Source organism: Erythrolamprus reginae, chromosome Z (genome assembly GCF_031021105.1).
Source record: "Erythrolamprus reginae isolate rEryReg1 chromosome Z, rEryReg1.hap1, whole genome shotgun sequence".
NCBI lineage: Eukaryota > Metazoa > Chordata > Lepidosauria > Squamata > Dipsadidae > Erythrolamprus > Erythrolamprus reginae.
The window spans coordinates 40,342,334-40,356,122 of NC_091963.1; the positions used below are offsets into that span (position 1 = coordinate 40,342,334).

Here is a 13,789-nt window from a genome sequence, read left to right on the forward strand (position 1 = left end):
AAAGCTCGGAATTTGGGTGGGAGGAGGAGGAGGAAGAAGAGGAGGAGGGAGACAGTCGCTGCCGAAGGAAGAAGGTGAGGGGAATCAAAAAAATCCAAAACTTTAAGGCTTTAAAAAAAAAAAGAGGGACTCTGAGGCGGCGAGGAGGAGCACATACCTCCAATACACCCTGCACGAGGCTGCCTCCCATACACTGTGCCAGAGAGTGAAACCCAGGTGGGCAAGAGGGGGAACCTCCCGCTCCTTTGACCGAAAGGCTACCTGCTACTTCTTCCTTCCCATGTTGAATGGCTCCTCTCTCTTCTCCCTCCCTCGCTCGCTTTGTAGCCGGTGCCTTTCCTTCACTGTGGTGACTCCTCGGTTGCCCAGAGCAAAGGGAGCATTTCTTTTCTCTGGGCGCTGGCAGAGATTTATTTCCTGTCCAAGCGCCCAGAGAAAGTAAAATGCTTTGTTCGCTGTGGACTGCCAAAGCCTCCTTAAGCGCCACCAAAAAGCTCCTCTGGCAGCCCAGATGGCTGGGATTAAAGGGAGGATGGCAGGAAATTGGCCGGGGCTTTGTGCCACTCTCAAATTTCCGGGCTCGAGTTCTTAAGTAGAAAATGGTTCTTAAGTAGAGGCAAAAAATCTTGAACACCCGGTTCTTATCTAGAAAAGTTCTTAAGTAGAGGCATTCTTAAGTAGAGATACCACTGTGCCTGGCTTGTCAATCAGCTTTTTAGCAGCTAGAGCACAGCAGCAGGCATGGAGCTATCAGTAAAGGCTGTAAATGTTGGGGGGGCCTTGCAAGTGGGCCTTTCAGAGTGGAAGTAGCAACAGAAATCTAGGCTGCTATGCCAAGATCCTTTATTGTAGCAGCAGCAACATTTGGTGGCAATGGATTATTTTTCAGACGGAGACCAAAAGGAGACCAGGCCTCCTTAGTGGCCCACATGACATTAATAGGCTATATGTTGTATAGGCCTGTGCAGAACACTTTTAATTCTAGTTATCACTATTTGACTTTTGTTCCACAATTACATGCCAGAGTTTTTCGGAACAAGAAAACATAATCAAAGGGTTTACTTTTTTCAAGATTCATATAGGCATGCAAAAACATATTTAATATTCATTTAGCATCGATAAATTAAAGCTTCAGAACAAATAACCCATATGTAAAATTTTCATGATGATAAAACTAACGAAAATTAAAGGGAGGGAAACATTGAGCTTTGTAAAATAGTTTAAGGAATTAAACTAGTCCATATTTTTATATAACACAGGGTATTTATTACATATATATGATGATGGTGATGATGATGATGAAGCTGTTTGAGCTTTTTTAGTTCTTTATTTTAAAAAGGACAGTTGTCTTATTAGATGTGACCAGTTAGTTGCATTTTTAAAATCACTTTCCATTTTTAAAATCACTTTCCAATTTTAAATGTTATGTATTTGTATCAGATTGATTTTATTTTACCCATTTTGAAAATTAAGGTATTTTACTAATCATTTTTGCTTTCACTATCCCAGGGCACTACGTTTTCTTTTTGTGTGAAATCCATCGCACTGTCTAACAGGTGTGAGCATAGGTGGATTCCTTCAGCTGCACCTCATTTCCACTTTCCAACTATTTTATCTCAATGGCTGAACCAAAGTGGCTTCTGAGTTTCCTGGAAGCCCTCTGCTTCAAAGAGACAAATAGTGATTTGTTTATTTCAAAGGAAATTGAGGCCAGTCAGTGATGACAGATTTATTAGTTATGTGAACATCTCTCTCTCTCACACACACACAGTCATGCTGGATCGGCTATATTCTAAGCAGAAATTCATAATAAAAGATGAGGGTTTGCATTAGTAAAATCCAATCATTCTTGCTGAAAATAAGCCTTTAAATTATCCTTTTATAATTGGGTCTAGTCTATTATATTAAGTTATCATGGTTTAGCAAAAAACTGACAATGAGCACTCTCTGATCATTTTAGGAATTAAAACGCTTGAGGTAATTCGCAAATTCAGAAGTAAAAGGAACATGCTTAGTTTATAGTCTATTAAAATGTTAGTAATAATTCCTATTGCTTACAGAATTGTAGGGGAGGTTGTTACAATCGGTTAATCGTGTTATGAAAATTCATAGATAAGTTGAATACTGTGGCTAATCAGACTTAGACTACAAAAATAAAAAAGATTAGACCCAGCTGTTCTTAAACATAAAATAAAATATATTACAATAAGATAGCACAAGTCCTTTTTAGTAAAGACAATCTGAGTTTTAGACAACTAACACAGCCTGCCAGTAAGCAGAAAGCATAATGACTATTCTAATAGCCATATCACTGGAAAAAAGCAAAGGAATCATAGCAGCATCAGCAAGTTTGGCTAACTGCTGATTTTCCATTATATATGAAAGATTTGATTGCAGCAAGCAGTGAAATCCAATCAGGAAGTAATCTTTGATCCAGATTAATTTTGATTTAAAAGCCAATGTCTCAGCCAAACATCTGTAAAACTGGTCACTTGGAAAATATATGTTACTTTCATCAGAATAAAAAAAAATAGTCTTGCCTCATATCTATAGACAGAATTAATTGAATAATATCAGTATCTTACACAGATAGAAATCCATACTAGACTTAACATTCAAATATATTTCTGCCTGATTTTTTTTTCTTGCTCTTTCAACTATTTATTCCTGGTAACTGCCTGTCCCTGCAGTTTTCCAGGCTATGTTTCCAGAAGTGGTTTGCCATTGTCTTCTTTCCAGGGCCAAGACAGAATAAACCACACAAAGTTACTTAGCTGACTGTGCTGAAGGCAAACCTAGAACTCAGGTTTTCCTTAAAGACTGAGCAATCTAAGGGTCTTGAATAGCAGGCTTGCAATCTTTTGCTTTCCAGTTGGAACTAGTTTGTTGCTTGTTGGTTTTTAAGCAAAAAAACTGTTGGTAATCAGACTATTTTCAAAACATTTGTTAAACTTTTTTTTATTAGGACAGACCAAATAACATAAAAATATGTGATTGATAGATATACCAGTCAGATACAAACAACCAGATCCACATATGAAGAGGTCAATAAGCTACAGTATTTTATTTTTCAAGATTATAGACTATAGATAGCAATCTTCTCAGACTGCAGCTAGGTAACCTAGATAAGGTTCAATGGTATTCAAGGGGGGCAGAGTCAGAATTCATCCTTTTTGCACATGTAGGGTTTCCAGACTAATTCCATATTTTTAGGCCTCCCCTGATTCTTCCAGTCTCTCTAACATCAACTCATATTGTGATCTTAATTTTCATTTGAATTTTGTTAACAGCATTTTTGTGATTCAATTGGCTTCTGCTTTTCTATTTGGAGACTAAATTTGAGAAGTACTGTGGGTGCTCAGTTGAATAAACAATCATAGTCATTTACTCTAAATTCAACAATGAAACTCTAAGGAACCCTGCACTGTTGTGACTATAGACAACCATAATAGCAGCTAGAAGCTATCAAAAGTGCTGAATTAGTTTATGGGCCAGGTTGAAAGTATCTGACATAAATAGTATTGTTTCAGCTTGTCTTGATTTCTTAAAGATAAGACAAAGAAATTGGCCAAAGCTGCTGCTTGTAATTTTGGCAGAGACCTTTTCAATTCATTAGAATATAAATATTTAAGTAATTTCTTAAATTCCAGTCTCCTTCATTTTTAATATAATTTTCTCAATAACTTAACATAACAAAGTAAATACAAACAGTATCACAAAAAACAATATTTCCATGGCATGGTCTTTCAGATATTACTAGATATTTATTCTTTCCTGCCTAATTTTCAAGGAAATTTTTAATACATACATAGGTGTAGTTACAAGTCTTCAAAAAAAAAAGCATTTCAAAGACAGATGATATAAACAGCCTACATCTGTCTCACTTGGCAAATGATGGGATAAGAAAATAAGAGTGTGGACAGACTGAAAACAGACTGTAACTGGCAAGCCACTGGAAGTCTACTAAGGAACATCAACAAATAAGAAACAGTGCAATGTGTGGAGTTGGGTTAGATTAAAGATTAGATTTATTGGATTTATATGCCGCCCCTCTCTGCAAACTCGGGGCGGCTCACAGCAAGGTAAAAACTATACATAATAACAAATCCAATACCCACCAATCCAATTACAATTCTAAGCTAAAAAATTCATAAAAAACAAACCCCAAAATATTAAAAAGCAAGCACACAATCAATCTAACACTAAAACAACATGGGCAAGGGGGAGATGTTTCAGTTTCCCCATGCCTGACGGCAGAGGTGGGTTTTAAGGAGTTTGCGAAAGGCAAGGAGGGTGGGGGCAGTCCTAATCTCAGGGGGGAGCTGGTTCCAGAGGGTTGGAGCTGCCACAGAGAAGGCTCTTCCCCTGGGTCCCGCCAGACGACATTGTTTAGTCGACGGGACCCGGAGAAGGCCAACTCTGTGGGACCGAACCGGTCGCTGGGATTCGTGCGGCAGAAGGCGTTTTTGAGACATACATGTGTTTGTCAAAAAGGCAAATGCACAAAGCCAAAAATATAATTGCTTAAAAATAAGTTAAGGTGGTGGATAGGATTGTAATTAGTATTACCTAATTAGTAAATACGTAGGGGTTGAACAGAGTAATATTTAAGGTTTTTTTTCTTTACTTGGTACTTTTCATATGGCAAGATTCCTGCAGATCGTAAACATTTATGAAATACTTGTATTATCTTTGGATAATATCATGATTAACTATCCTTGGCTGATCCTCATCAGATTATTATTTTATTTCATGTGCCATGAAATGTGGCTTTTTATAACTAAGATTAATTTGGCATTCATAAAAATTAAGTGATTTATACATGGCTAGAGGCAGGTCAGCTTAGACAAAAAGCTGTAAAAAATATATCCAAAAGAACTGTGCATATGAAACGCAATCATGACACCTAATTTTCCCTTCATTTCATTCCTAAAACAGAAGTCTTTGGAACTGAGTCTTTATTTTTTGCCAAATTGTATAGTGCATTTCTGAAATGGGAGCAGGTCGAAAACCCCATTGGGATTAGTAGTAGACCAGCCAATGTTTAATTTATATGCTCATAATTTATATGCTCATTATGCTAAATACCATACCATTGCTTATATGAGAAACTGGATTGTGGGGGCAATATGCTGGCTCTGTTAAAAAGTGCTATTGCTAACATGTTATAAGCCGCCTTGAGTCTAAGGAGAAGGGCAGCATTAAAAAAAATCAATCAATCAATCAATCAATCAAACAAACAAACAAATAAATAATTGACTTTGAGTTTACAGTCCACACATTCTAAGGGACACATGAAAGTAAAACACTTCAAACAAAGCTTTAAAAAATTTCATGGAACACAACTGTTATATTAATTTCCACTTTGTTCTTTAGAAAATTAAACAGCTTTACTTATTCTTTGCTTTATTAAATACTTCTGTAGTCAATCTTGCAGAGATTCTGTAGGTAAATCCATTTTGGAAAGGCTTGTGGAGTTGAGAAAGTGACTGAAGTTGAAAAGTACAATTGAAGAAAATATTAGCAAATTAGTTTTACATTATTCTCAAGAAAGTAGGATGGTAGAAGAACCAAATTAGTTCTGCATTATTGTCAATAAAGCTGCATAGCTCTTTTTTATTTTTTAAGGGAATAAATAATGGAACAAATGCAAATAAAGAATGAAGAAGTAATAAGAATTATGGAACAAAAAAACCTCACAAAAAGGATTTCATGAGATAGAGGAGTGAAGAGAAGAATCAGGATATACTTTGATCCTAATAACATTCTTAAAAGTATAGTGAAACTTGAAAGTAAAATGTTTTTAAATTTCTTTCATTGGAAAACAAATTGATTTTTCTCATCTTGTTTGAAAGTAATCAGAAAAGCTCTTCTGCCGCTACTGTAAATACTTATTGATAATTTTTAAACAATAAATAATAAGGCAGCACTTTTAGAGAACAAACATAAGACATAAAAAACCCACTGTTTATGTCTTATGTTGGAATGAAACAATGACATATAAATTAATCTTTTGTGGATGTCATTTAATTAACAGGATTAAATCAGCAACATGATCCTTGATTGGATCTTCGTGGTCTTGTCTCTAGTCTTGGGCCTGACATATATCCACATAACAGCCTATTAAAATATAGTAGAGTAACAGCTGAAATGAGAACCAGGGATTCTAGGCTACAGATGGTGTTTATCTGCTTGGCTTCAAAACCATCAAATACCATGCCATATCCATTATTTCAGGAAGGCAGGAACAGAAGCCCTACATTTAAGCTTGAACATTAAACAGTCATTTACATCTTCTGTATGTTGGTGTTAATTACTTGTTATATGTGTGGGTGAGTGTGGGTGTAGAACATAGGGCTTTATTCTTAGTCTAAAATTAAATTTCTAATCTAGTCAAGCTTCCTGCCAACTCTGGTCAAGGTGTTAAGTTAAATTGCCAAGGATTGAGAGATCCATAAGGCAAGAAGAGAAGAGAAGAGAAGAGAAGACTGTAAATATATCTTGCTTAGAATCCAAAAATATATGCTGGTCTAGGAACTGAAAACTACAACTGGCTTTGACATTTTCAACCTTAAATTAAGAAATTTCTTTTAGCTAATTCTTTTGAAATATATTTATAATCAATTTTTATTTTTTTTCCACTGGGATTTAATAATTACAAAACATCTATAACATGTTTTTTATTTCCTTATAATTTTTATGAGTGAGAGACGCTGCTTATAAATTGAAGTAATAAATATTTTTTTAAAAACCCGCTCCAATCAATGATAATTGAGATAAATTCCAGTGATTCTTAAAATAAAACTTTCCATTTTAAAGCTACTTTATTGGGAGAAAGCTAACTTTAAAAAAATAAGTGCAATTCATTAAATAATTAAGATTTGTTTCCTTTTGCATTAAGCTTAAAATTGGTTGCCATGAAAGGGACCTACTTTTATCCATTCACATTCTTTAAAATAAATCTGAAATAATCCTTTATCATCATAATCAGTTATAATTCCAAAATATTATACCATAAACCCCCCCTCCTTCTCCCCTTCACACCCTCATGAGCAGGAAGTTTGAACTCAGATAAAGCAACACCCAGAACCACATGGAAAACAGCGTTTTAATTTGGAAAGACTTCAGAAGCAGCTTGTATTTGGTACTGGTGCCTACCATTTAGATGAACAGAATGAAAAATATTAGGGCTTGTACTGCCAATATTAACCAGGAACCAAATACGGAACTTAAATGTCCAAAACATTTCCTATGGAAATTTTTCCCTGTTTCAATAGAGAAGCATTTCCCACGTCCTAACAAAAGTTCAAAAGCAATTTACCATGCGGTATGGAGAGTTGTTTTTCAAGAAATAGGAATCGCAAGTCCCAATAGGCATCAGGCATGTTGATAATGAAACCTAGTATCGTTAACAAATTAACTGTCTTCAGAAGAAAATCACAAGGAATTGTATTTGCTTGTTTACACTTAACAGCAGGCTGAAAGATGTAAGAACTTTGATGAATCAGTTGCAGTGTTCCTTTTGAAAAGATATACAGGTCATTTTTCTTACTGAAATGTTTGGAGAGTAATTAGAAGTTACTAAAATATTGTTAACACACATTTATCAAATCATTTTCTCTGACTTGTATATCATTAAACATACTTTTTTTTTTCAAAGGCATTTCTTGGAAAGTACACTAAATATTTACAAAATAATCCATCAAACATTACTTCTGGACAATCTCTACCCATTGGAGGTAACATAAGACTACTATATTAGGGCTACTTCAATATAGAAAACTACATCAATTGTACTTACATAGAATTACAAAATTATAACCTACTTATCTAAAACATTGAAATGCATGAACTTTGCCTCTGATATTTAAATATGGAATAACAACAGATATTACAATAGGATTCAGAATTTTAGAAAAGCTTTATTTTCTTAATTTTTCAAAAAAATTAAAACATATGTTTATGTTTAAAATACAGTATATATATCCAGTTTTTTAAATAATGTGATCTATGTACAGACCATTAAATATTTTAACAAGTAATCCAAAATAAATAAATAAACCATCGTTTTATTAAACTGATGTTATTGCCACCTGAACTTAATTGGCCTTGTAACCTTTATTGGGGCTGTATGATCAGACCTTTTAAATTGCCTGTATGGTCTCAATACAAACTGTAGCATCACATGAAAGGAAGATGTATTGTTAGGTCAAGAAAATAACAAAGATGGACATATACTAAATGATATTTTGGAATTCCAATAACAGAGTAGATAGTGGAAGAATAAAGCGGAGAAAATATATATTCTCCCTCCCTCCCTGCCCCTCCTTCCCTCTCTCCCTCACTTCCCCCCTCTCACTCACTCCCTCTCTCATTATCTAATTTCCTATTTTTTAACTCTATATAGAGATGTCAGTTTTACCAGATTTTAAATTCATTTCTGATATTTAATTTTTTTATTATATACATTACACAATATTTCATGGAATAAAAAGATGAAATTATAGGCAATATATTCATTTAAAATTATCGATCTTTTTTCTTCTTATCTTATCTTGCATAATCTTAGAGAAAATTGGTATATTTTGTCAGAATAAGCTTTTTGCAACAAAATACAAACAATGGTCTGTTACTTTTGATTACTATATATCTATTGTGACATCATACTCTGCTTTACTGGGTTTTTATTATATTTTATTATATGCTTGGAAATCCTTATTGCCCATGGAAGTAGATAAAACAGTAAAAATTATATTTGTTCAACTTTCTGTGAATTTTTTGCAGATGCACAGACATAATTAGAGCTCCCTATTTTCTAAGGTAACACCAGCAGTGGGTACTCCCGGTTCGGACCAGTTCTTAGAACCAGTAGTGCTAGCAGCAGGAGGCTCCACCTACCCACCTGGGACACTTCTGTGCAATTGCAAATGTTTCTGTGCATGCATAGAAGTGTTACACACATGAACCAATGACAAAATCATTTACAACCCACCAGTGGATAAGACCCTTGGATGTCCACTTTCAATATCAGTCATCAACCCAGCTGTATACTCAGAGAACAGGCATGCTCACAGGAATAAACAGCATCAGAAGCAGCTCAAGGTATCCTCAGACTGAATCTATCAGATCTGAACTGCCAAAATCTCAAGTAGATAAAATCAAAGAGAATTGTCTATTTCTCTTTGGTATTATCTCCTGGCACCCAATCTCCACCCTTGGTATAGGTAATCTTCGATTTATGAGCACTATTGAGCTTAAAATTTATGTTGATAAGTAAAAAATTTGTTAAGTGAGTTTTGCCCCACTTTTCTTGCCACATTTATGAAATGCTGCAGTTGTTAAGTTAATAACATGGTTGTTAAGTGAATATAGCTTCCCCATTGACTTTGCTTCTCAGCTTGCAAAAGGGGATCACATGATCCCGTAAAATTGCAACTGTCATAAATATTTAAATAAATATTAACCAGTTATCAAGCATCTGAATGTGAATCACGTGACTATAGGGATGCTGCAACAGTCATAAGTGAGAAAAATGACCTTCAGTCACTTTTTTTCAGGGTCATTGTAACTTCAAACAGTCACTAAACTAAATGTTATAAGTTCAGGACTATTCGTATATACCTTGGTTATCTGTTATTACTTACCAAAGCCTCTTTCCATTTTTGTGCCACCCATAAAAATCACAATGTCACCCTGTACCCCTGGCTAGATAATGGCCCTAGAGGATGATAAATATGATTTTTTTTAGATCAGGAGTCCTATGTCTAAAATCAACAATAAGGTTGCCAGACCTGCCTTGTTACCTCTGATTCTATATAGCATTTATGCCAATGTTTTAGCAAAGCACAAACACATTGCCATTTATGCTGTATGCATGTATTCCACAAATAATTCAATAACTAAAGAATATTTTTTCTATTGTTTCCTCTCAATAGGAAATCAATACTTAAGTGAAACTCTTTCTTGATTTCTTTACGGTATATTTTTTTTAATTTACACACTCTTATGTATCTGTTATGGCTTTACATCTTTTATTTTAAATATATTTATGTAATTATAAGAAATGATAAAATACAAATGTGGTAAACATTATACAGCTCCATAAAAATATTCAGATACATAAATAAATATAATCTATGCAGAATGTATGCAGAAACATTTGGCATATGAAAATGTATGACTCTTAAATCTGATATTTTCAGTCCCTAGTTACACATATTGAAAATACTTTTCTAAAGTATCTGGTAGTGTATTTTATACATTACTGAAAGATAAATATGAATACCTATGAATGCCAATTGATATTATATAACCTTATGTTGAAAAGTAAGTCACAGTGAATTTTTTCTTTGTAAAACATGAGCATAAAACTATAATTAAGACTAACTCCCAAAATTTTATAGAATTGTGCTAATATAATTAATGTCTAATATAATTAACTTTCAATTAACTAGACAACTAAGCTTTAATGAATCTTAAAGGAGATTAATATATCTGTTTAATATTTATGAAGATTTCCTTTTAATTATTACATACTTGTTTCCCCCAAAATAAGACATCCCTGATAATAACCCAATTGGACTTTTGAGTGCATTGCAAAGCACTTCTTTTAGGGTTCAAAAAAAATATACTTTTATTTGATTTATAATTCAAATTAATGCCAATTTGTGTCTCTATCAAATCTTTAGCCTGCCACCTTATTTTGTCAATTATATTAAAATTTAAAAAGTTATTATAATTATAGTTTTCTTCATTTAATTAATACAGAAAATAGTTGAAATAATTATAAATTGATCAAATGTACTATTCAAAAAACCATCTATTTTTTTTAAGAAATAGAATTTTCAGAAAAGATTCAGCTTCCTTCTTATTTTTATTCACAGGTAGAAATCCTTTAGATTTCTGTATAAATTCAGCTTTATACCATCCTATTGAATGGGAGTGAAGTTGTATACATATATACAAATCTATTTCTTACCTTTAGCAGTGCTATAATGAAACGTCCTTCATCCAGGACTGCCTGAAGATTTCTTTACCCATTTAACCATTTTAATAGAAAAGTATATTTTGTAACATAATTTTTAAAATGCAATTCAAATCAGCTTTTCAGTTTGTCTTCCTAAACTACAAGACAGAGTACAACAAGTTTCAAAATGTATAGGACTCAAAATATTTTGCATTAAACTGTCAAGGAAGTACATTTTTATATAACAGTCCCAAAAATTCATATATAGCTATGGATAGTTTTGCACTTTTAAATTTCAAATGAGACCATGACTTTTACTTGATCAAAACTTGGCTTTCTTTTCTAAATAAATATACAAACTGTAATCTATGTACACACACGTTTGTGTATATACACATATTCACACACACATACACATAGATATACATATATATATATACACACACCCATATATGAGCAAATTTAAACATGTATTTAATAGTAGAAGATAAATCAAAAGTATCCAATTAAGTCTACGGAGGGGGGGCATACAAATCTAATAAATAATAATAATAATAATAATAATAATAATAATAATGACAAAACAATAGTGAAATTTGTGTGCCAATATGCTAAATTAAGTTACATGAAATAATTGTACTTAGAGCATACAAAACTTATATTTATACCCATACACTTTCATCTGAGGCCTAGGCATTCTACAACTTCATTTGAAAAGTAGAATGATTTTCATATTTATGCAACCTGTCTTTATTCTATAAGCCTAACCAAAATAAAACTACAGCAGAAATTCTATCTCTATTCTACCAGTGTCCCAGAAAAACTTTAGATGGGGAGTCCTAAAAAGAAACTCCTTGATTGCGGAATGGTACTTTTTGTGAGCATGAATACAGCCCTATCCTTTCCTTAGGTAGAATCTTGATAAGAAAGGAAAGTGACTTAAGGATAAATCTGAATATTAAATGCCCCCAAATTGCATTCTCTAGAAAAGCTATGATTTCACGGATTCTGCAACCTTTTAGGGCAGAAGTTCAAGGATCCTAACTCCAAGGTGTCCTAATCCAAGTATTTAACACTTGGGACTATCTCTATCATGTGGCATGGACCAACAAGTGAAGTCTTTTAGTTAGTGATAGGTCAGTGGCTAAGCTGTGGCGGACTACAACTGGAGTCTTTTCACTACCACTGGAGATACCAATCGCTCTTGCGTGGAAGGCTTCCAGAACAAATCAATACTGACTTCAGTTGTTTCAGAGCTTCCCGATCGCCCATTCTGGGTTCTCTCTCTCCCTCTTCCTCTCTCTCCATCCCTCTCTCCATCCCCCCCCCCGCCGCCTCTCTCACACACAGAGCGAGAGAGAGAACCACTTCCCCGGACAGAAGAAACGCAAGGGAGGTGGCTTTACCTGAGCTGTCGCTTTTCCGCTTGCCCATTCTTTTCTCTGTCTCCACAGGGGACAGCGCTTGCCTGCCGTAATCTCCAGGAGCGCACGCTGCTCCTGTCGGGGTGCCGGTCCCCAAACTTGATGAATTTGAGCAAAGTCCTGGGGGACTACTGGCTAGCTCCGGGGGTCCAGCCGAGTCGGGCTGAAGGCACAGGCTGTGTCTGGATGAGGCGGACTGGGGCGGTGGAGGCGGTGGCGGGGAAGCCATCTGCGGGATGTGCCAGTTGGTCTGTAACGACTGCTGGTGCTGCTGCTGCTGTTGTTGCTGGTGGTGGTGGTGATGGTGGTGGTGGTGGTGGCCCCTGTGATGCTGGCCGCCGAACATGCCTTCCTCGTTGGGGTATCCCGCTATGATGCAAGAGGAGGAGGACGCGGAAAGCTCCGGGTAGGACATGTGATCGGAGCGGCCGTGCAGGGCAAGCGCAGACTGTGAGAATGGGTGCAAGCCCTGGCCAGGGGGATGGTGGGGACTGCGCAGGCAGCCGAAAAGCGTGTGATCCATGGCATGCGGCAGGGCTCCGAGCGGCCACCCCACTGCCAGCGAACGCCCGCCGGAGGATAAGGAGCGACCCGGTCCTCCCCTCTCCTCCCAGCCACCTCTAAGGCTGGTGGCTGCGCGCCGCGACGCTCGGGTGTAATCCAGATCTCCTGCGCTTGGCTACCAATCTCGTCCGTGGCTTTGCTCGGATGTTTCAAGAAGCGGCCGGTCGGGGCTTGCAGGCGGCGGAACAGAGGTGGTCCGCGCTAATGCTCGGAGGGGGAAGCGCCTCGACGAAGTTATAAATACAGGAGTGTGTAACGTGAGCCGGGGGCTGGCTTAGCGGCGCGGCGCTGACCACATACGAACGCCAGCCCAACAGACACCCCAACAACGACCTGCAGCTGCCCTCACCCCCGACCCCAGTTCAGCCTCGCTCTTGATTGCCAGGAGTCGTGTCAATCCCAAGAAGTAGGCAGTTTGAGTACCTTAATAAGCTCTGGGCGAGAAACCTTTAGGGGGCCCAGCCTGCCCTCACACGTGGCCCTTCCAGCACCGAGCTCCGCCCAACACGCCCTCATAAGATGTGGGGCACGAAGGCTCAGATTTGCCTTTATGTGGCTCTGAACAACAGTGCAGGTAAGAGAAGCACACCTGTCCCATCTGGAGCTTCCTTCTGCTTCTTTATTACCTTGTTTGGGCTAGAGGTGGATATACTAGAAATAAGGATATTCCAGACAGTGCAACCAGGAAAGTTTGGAAGGACAACATTTAGCTACCATGTTCTTTAGAAGGTTTTGTGATGAACACTGCAAGTATTCTTTCGGAGCAGCATAAAGGAAAGATTTTGATTTATTTTAGATGTCAGCAAGGAAAGGTATCTGTTTATGCTTATATTTC

The 13,789-nt window shown here is 36.4% G+C and overlaps 1 protein-coding gene across 1 annotated transcript in view; it reads right to left on the bottom strand.

The window, feature by feature from the left end:
• MEOX2 (mesenchyme homeobox 2) overlaps positions 1-13,355 on the bottom strand; it is a 70,155-nt gene extending 56,800 nt beyond the window's left edge. Inside the window, exon 1 of the mRNA XM_070730134.1 lies at positions 12,373-13,355. Coding sequence (XP_070586235.1) covers positions 12,373-12,913 — 541 coding nt within the window. The 5' untranslated portion in view covers positions 12,914-13,355. The remainder of the gene's footprint in view (positions 1-12,372) is intronic.
• Between the last annotated feature and the right edge of the window lie 434 nt (positions 13,356-13,789).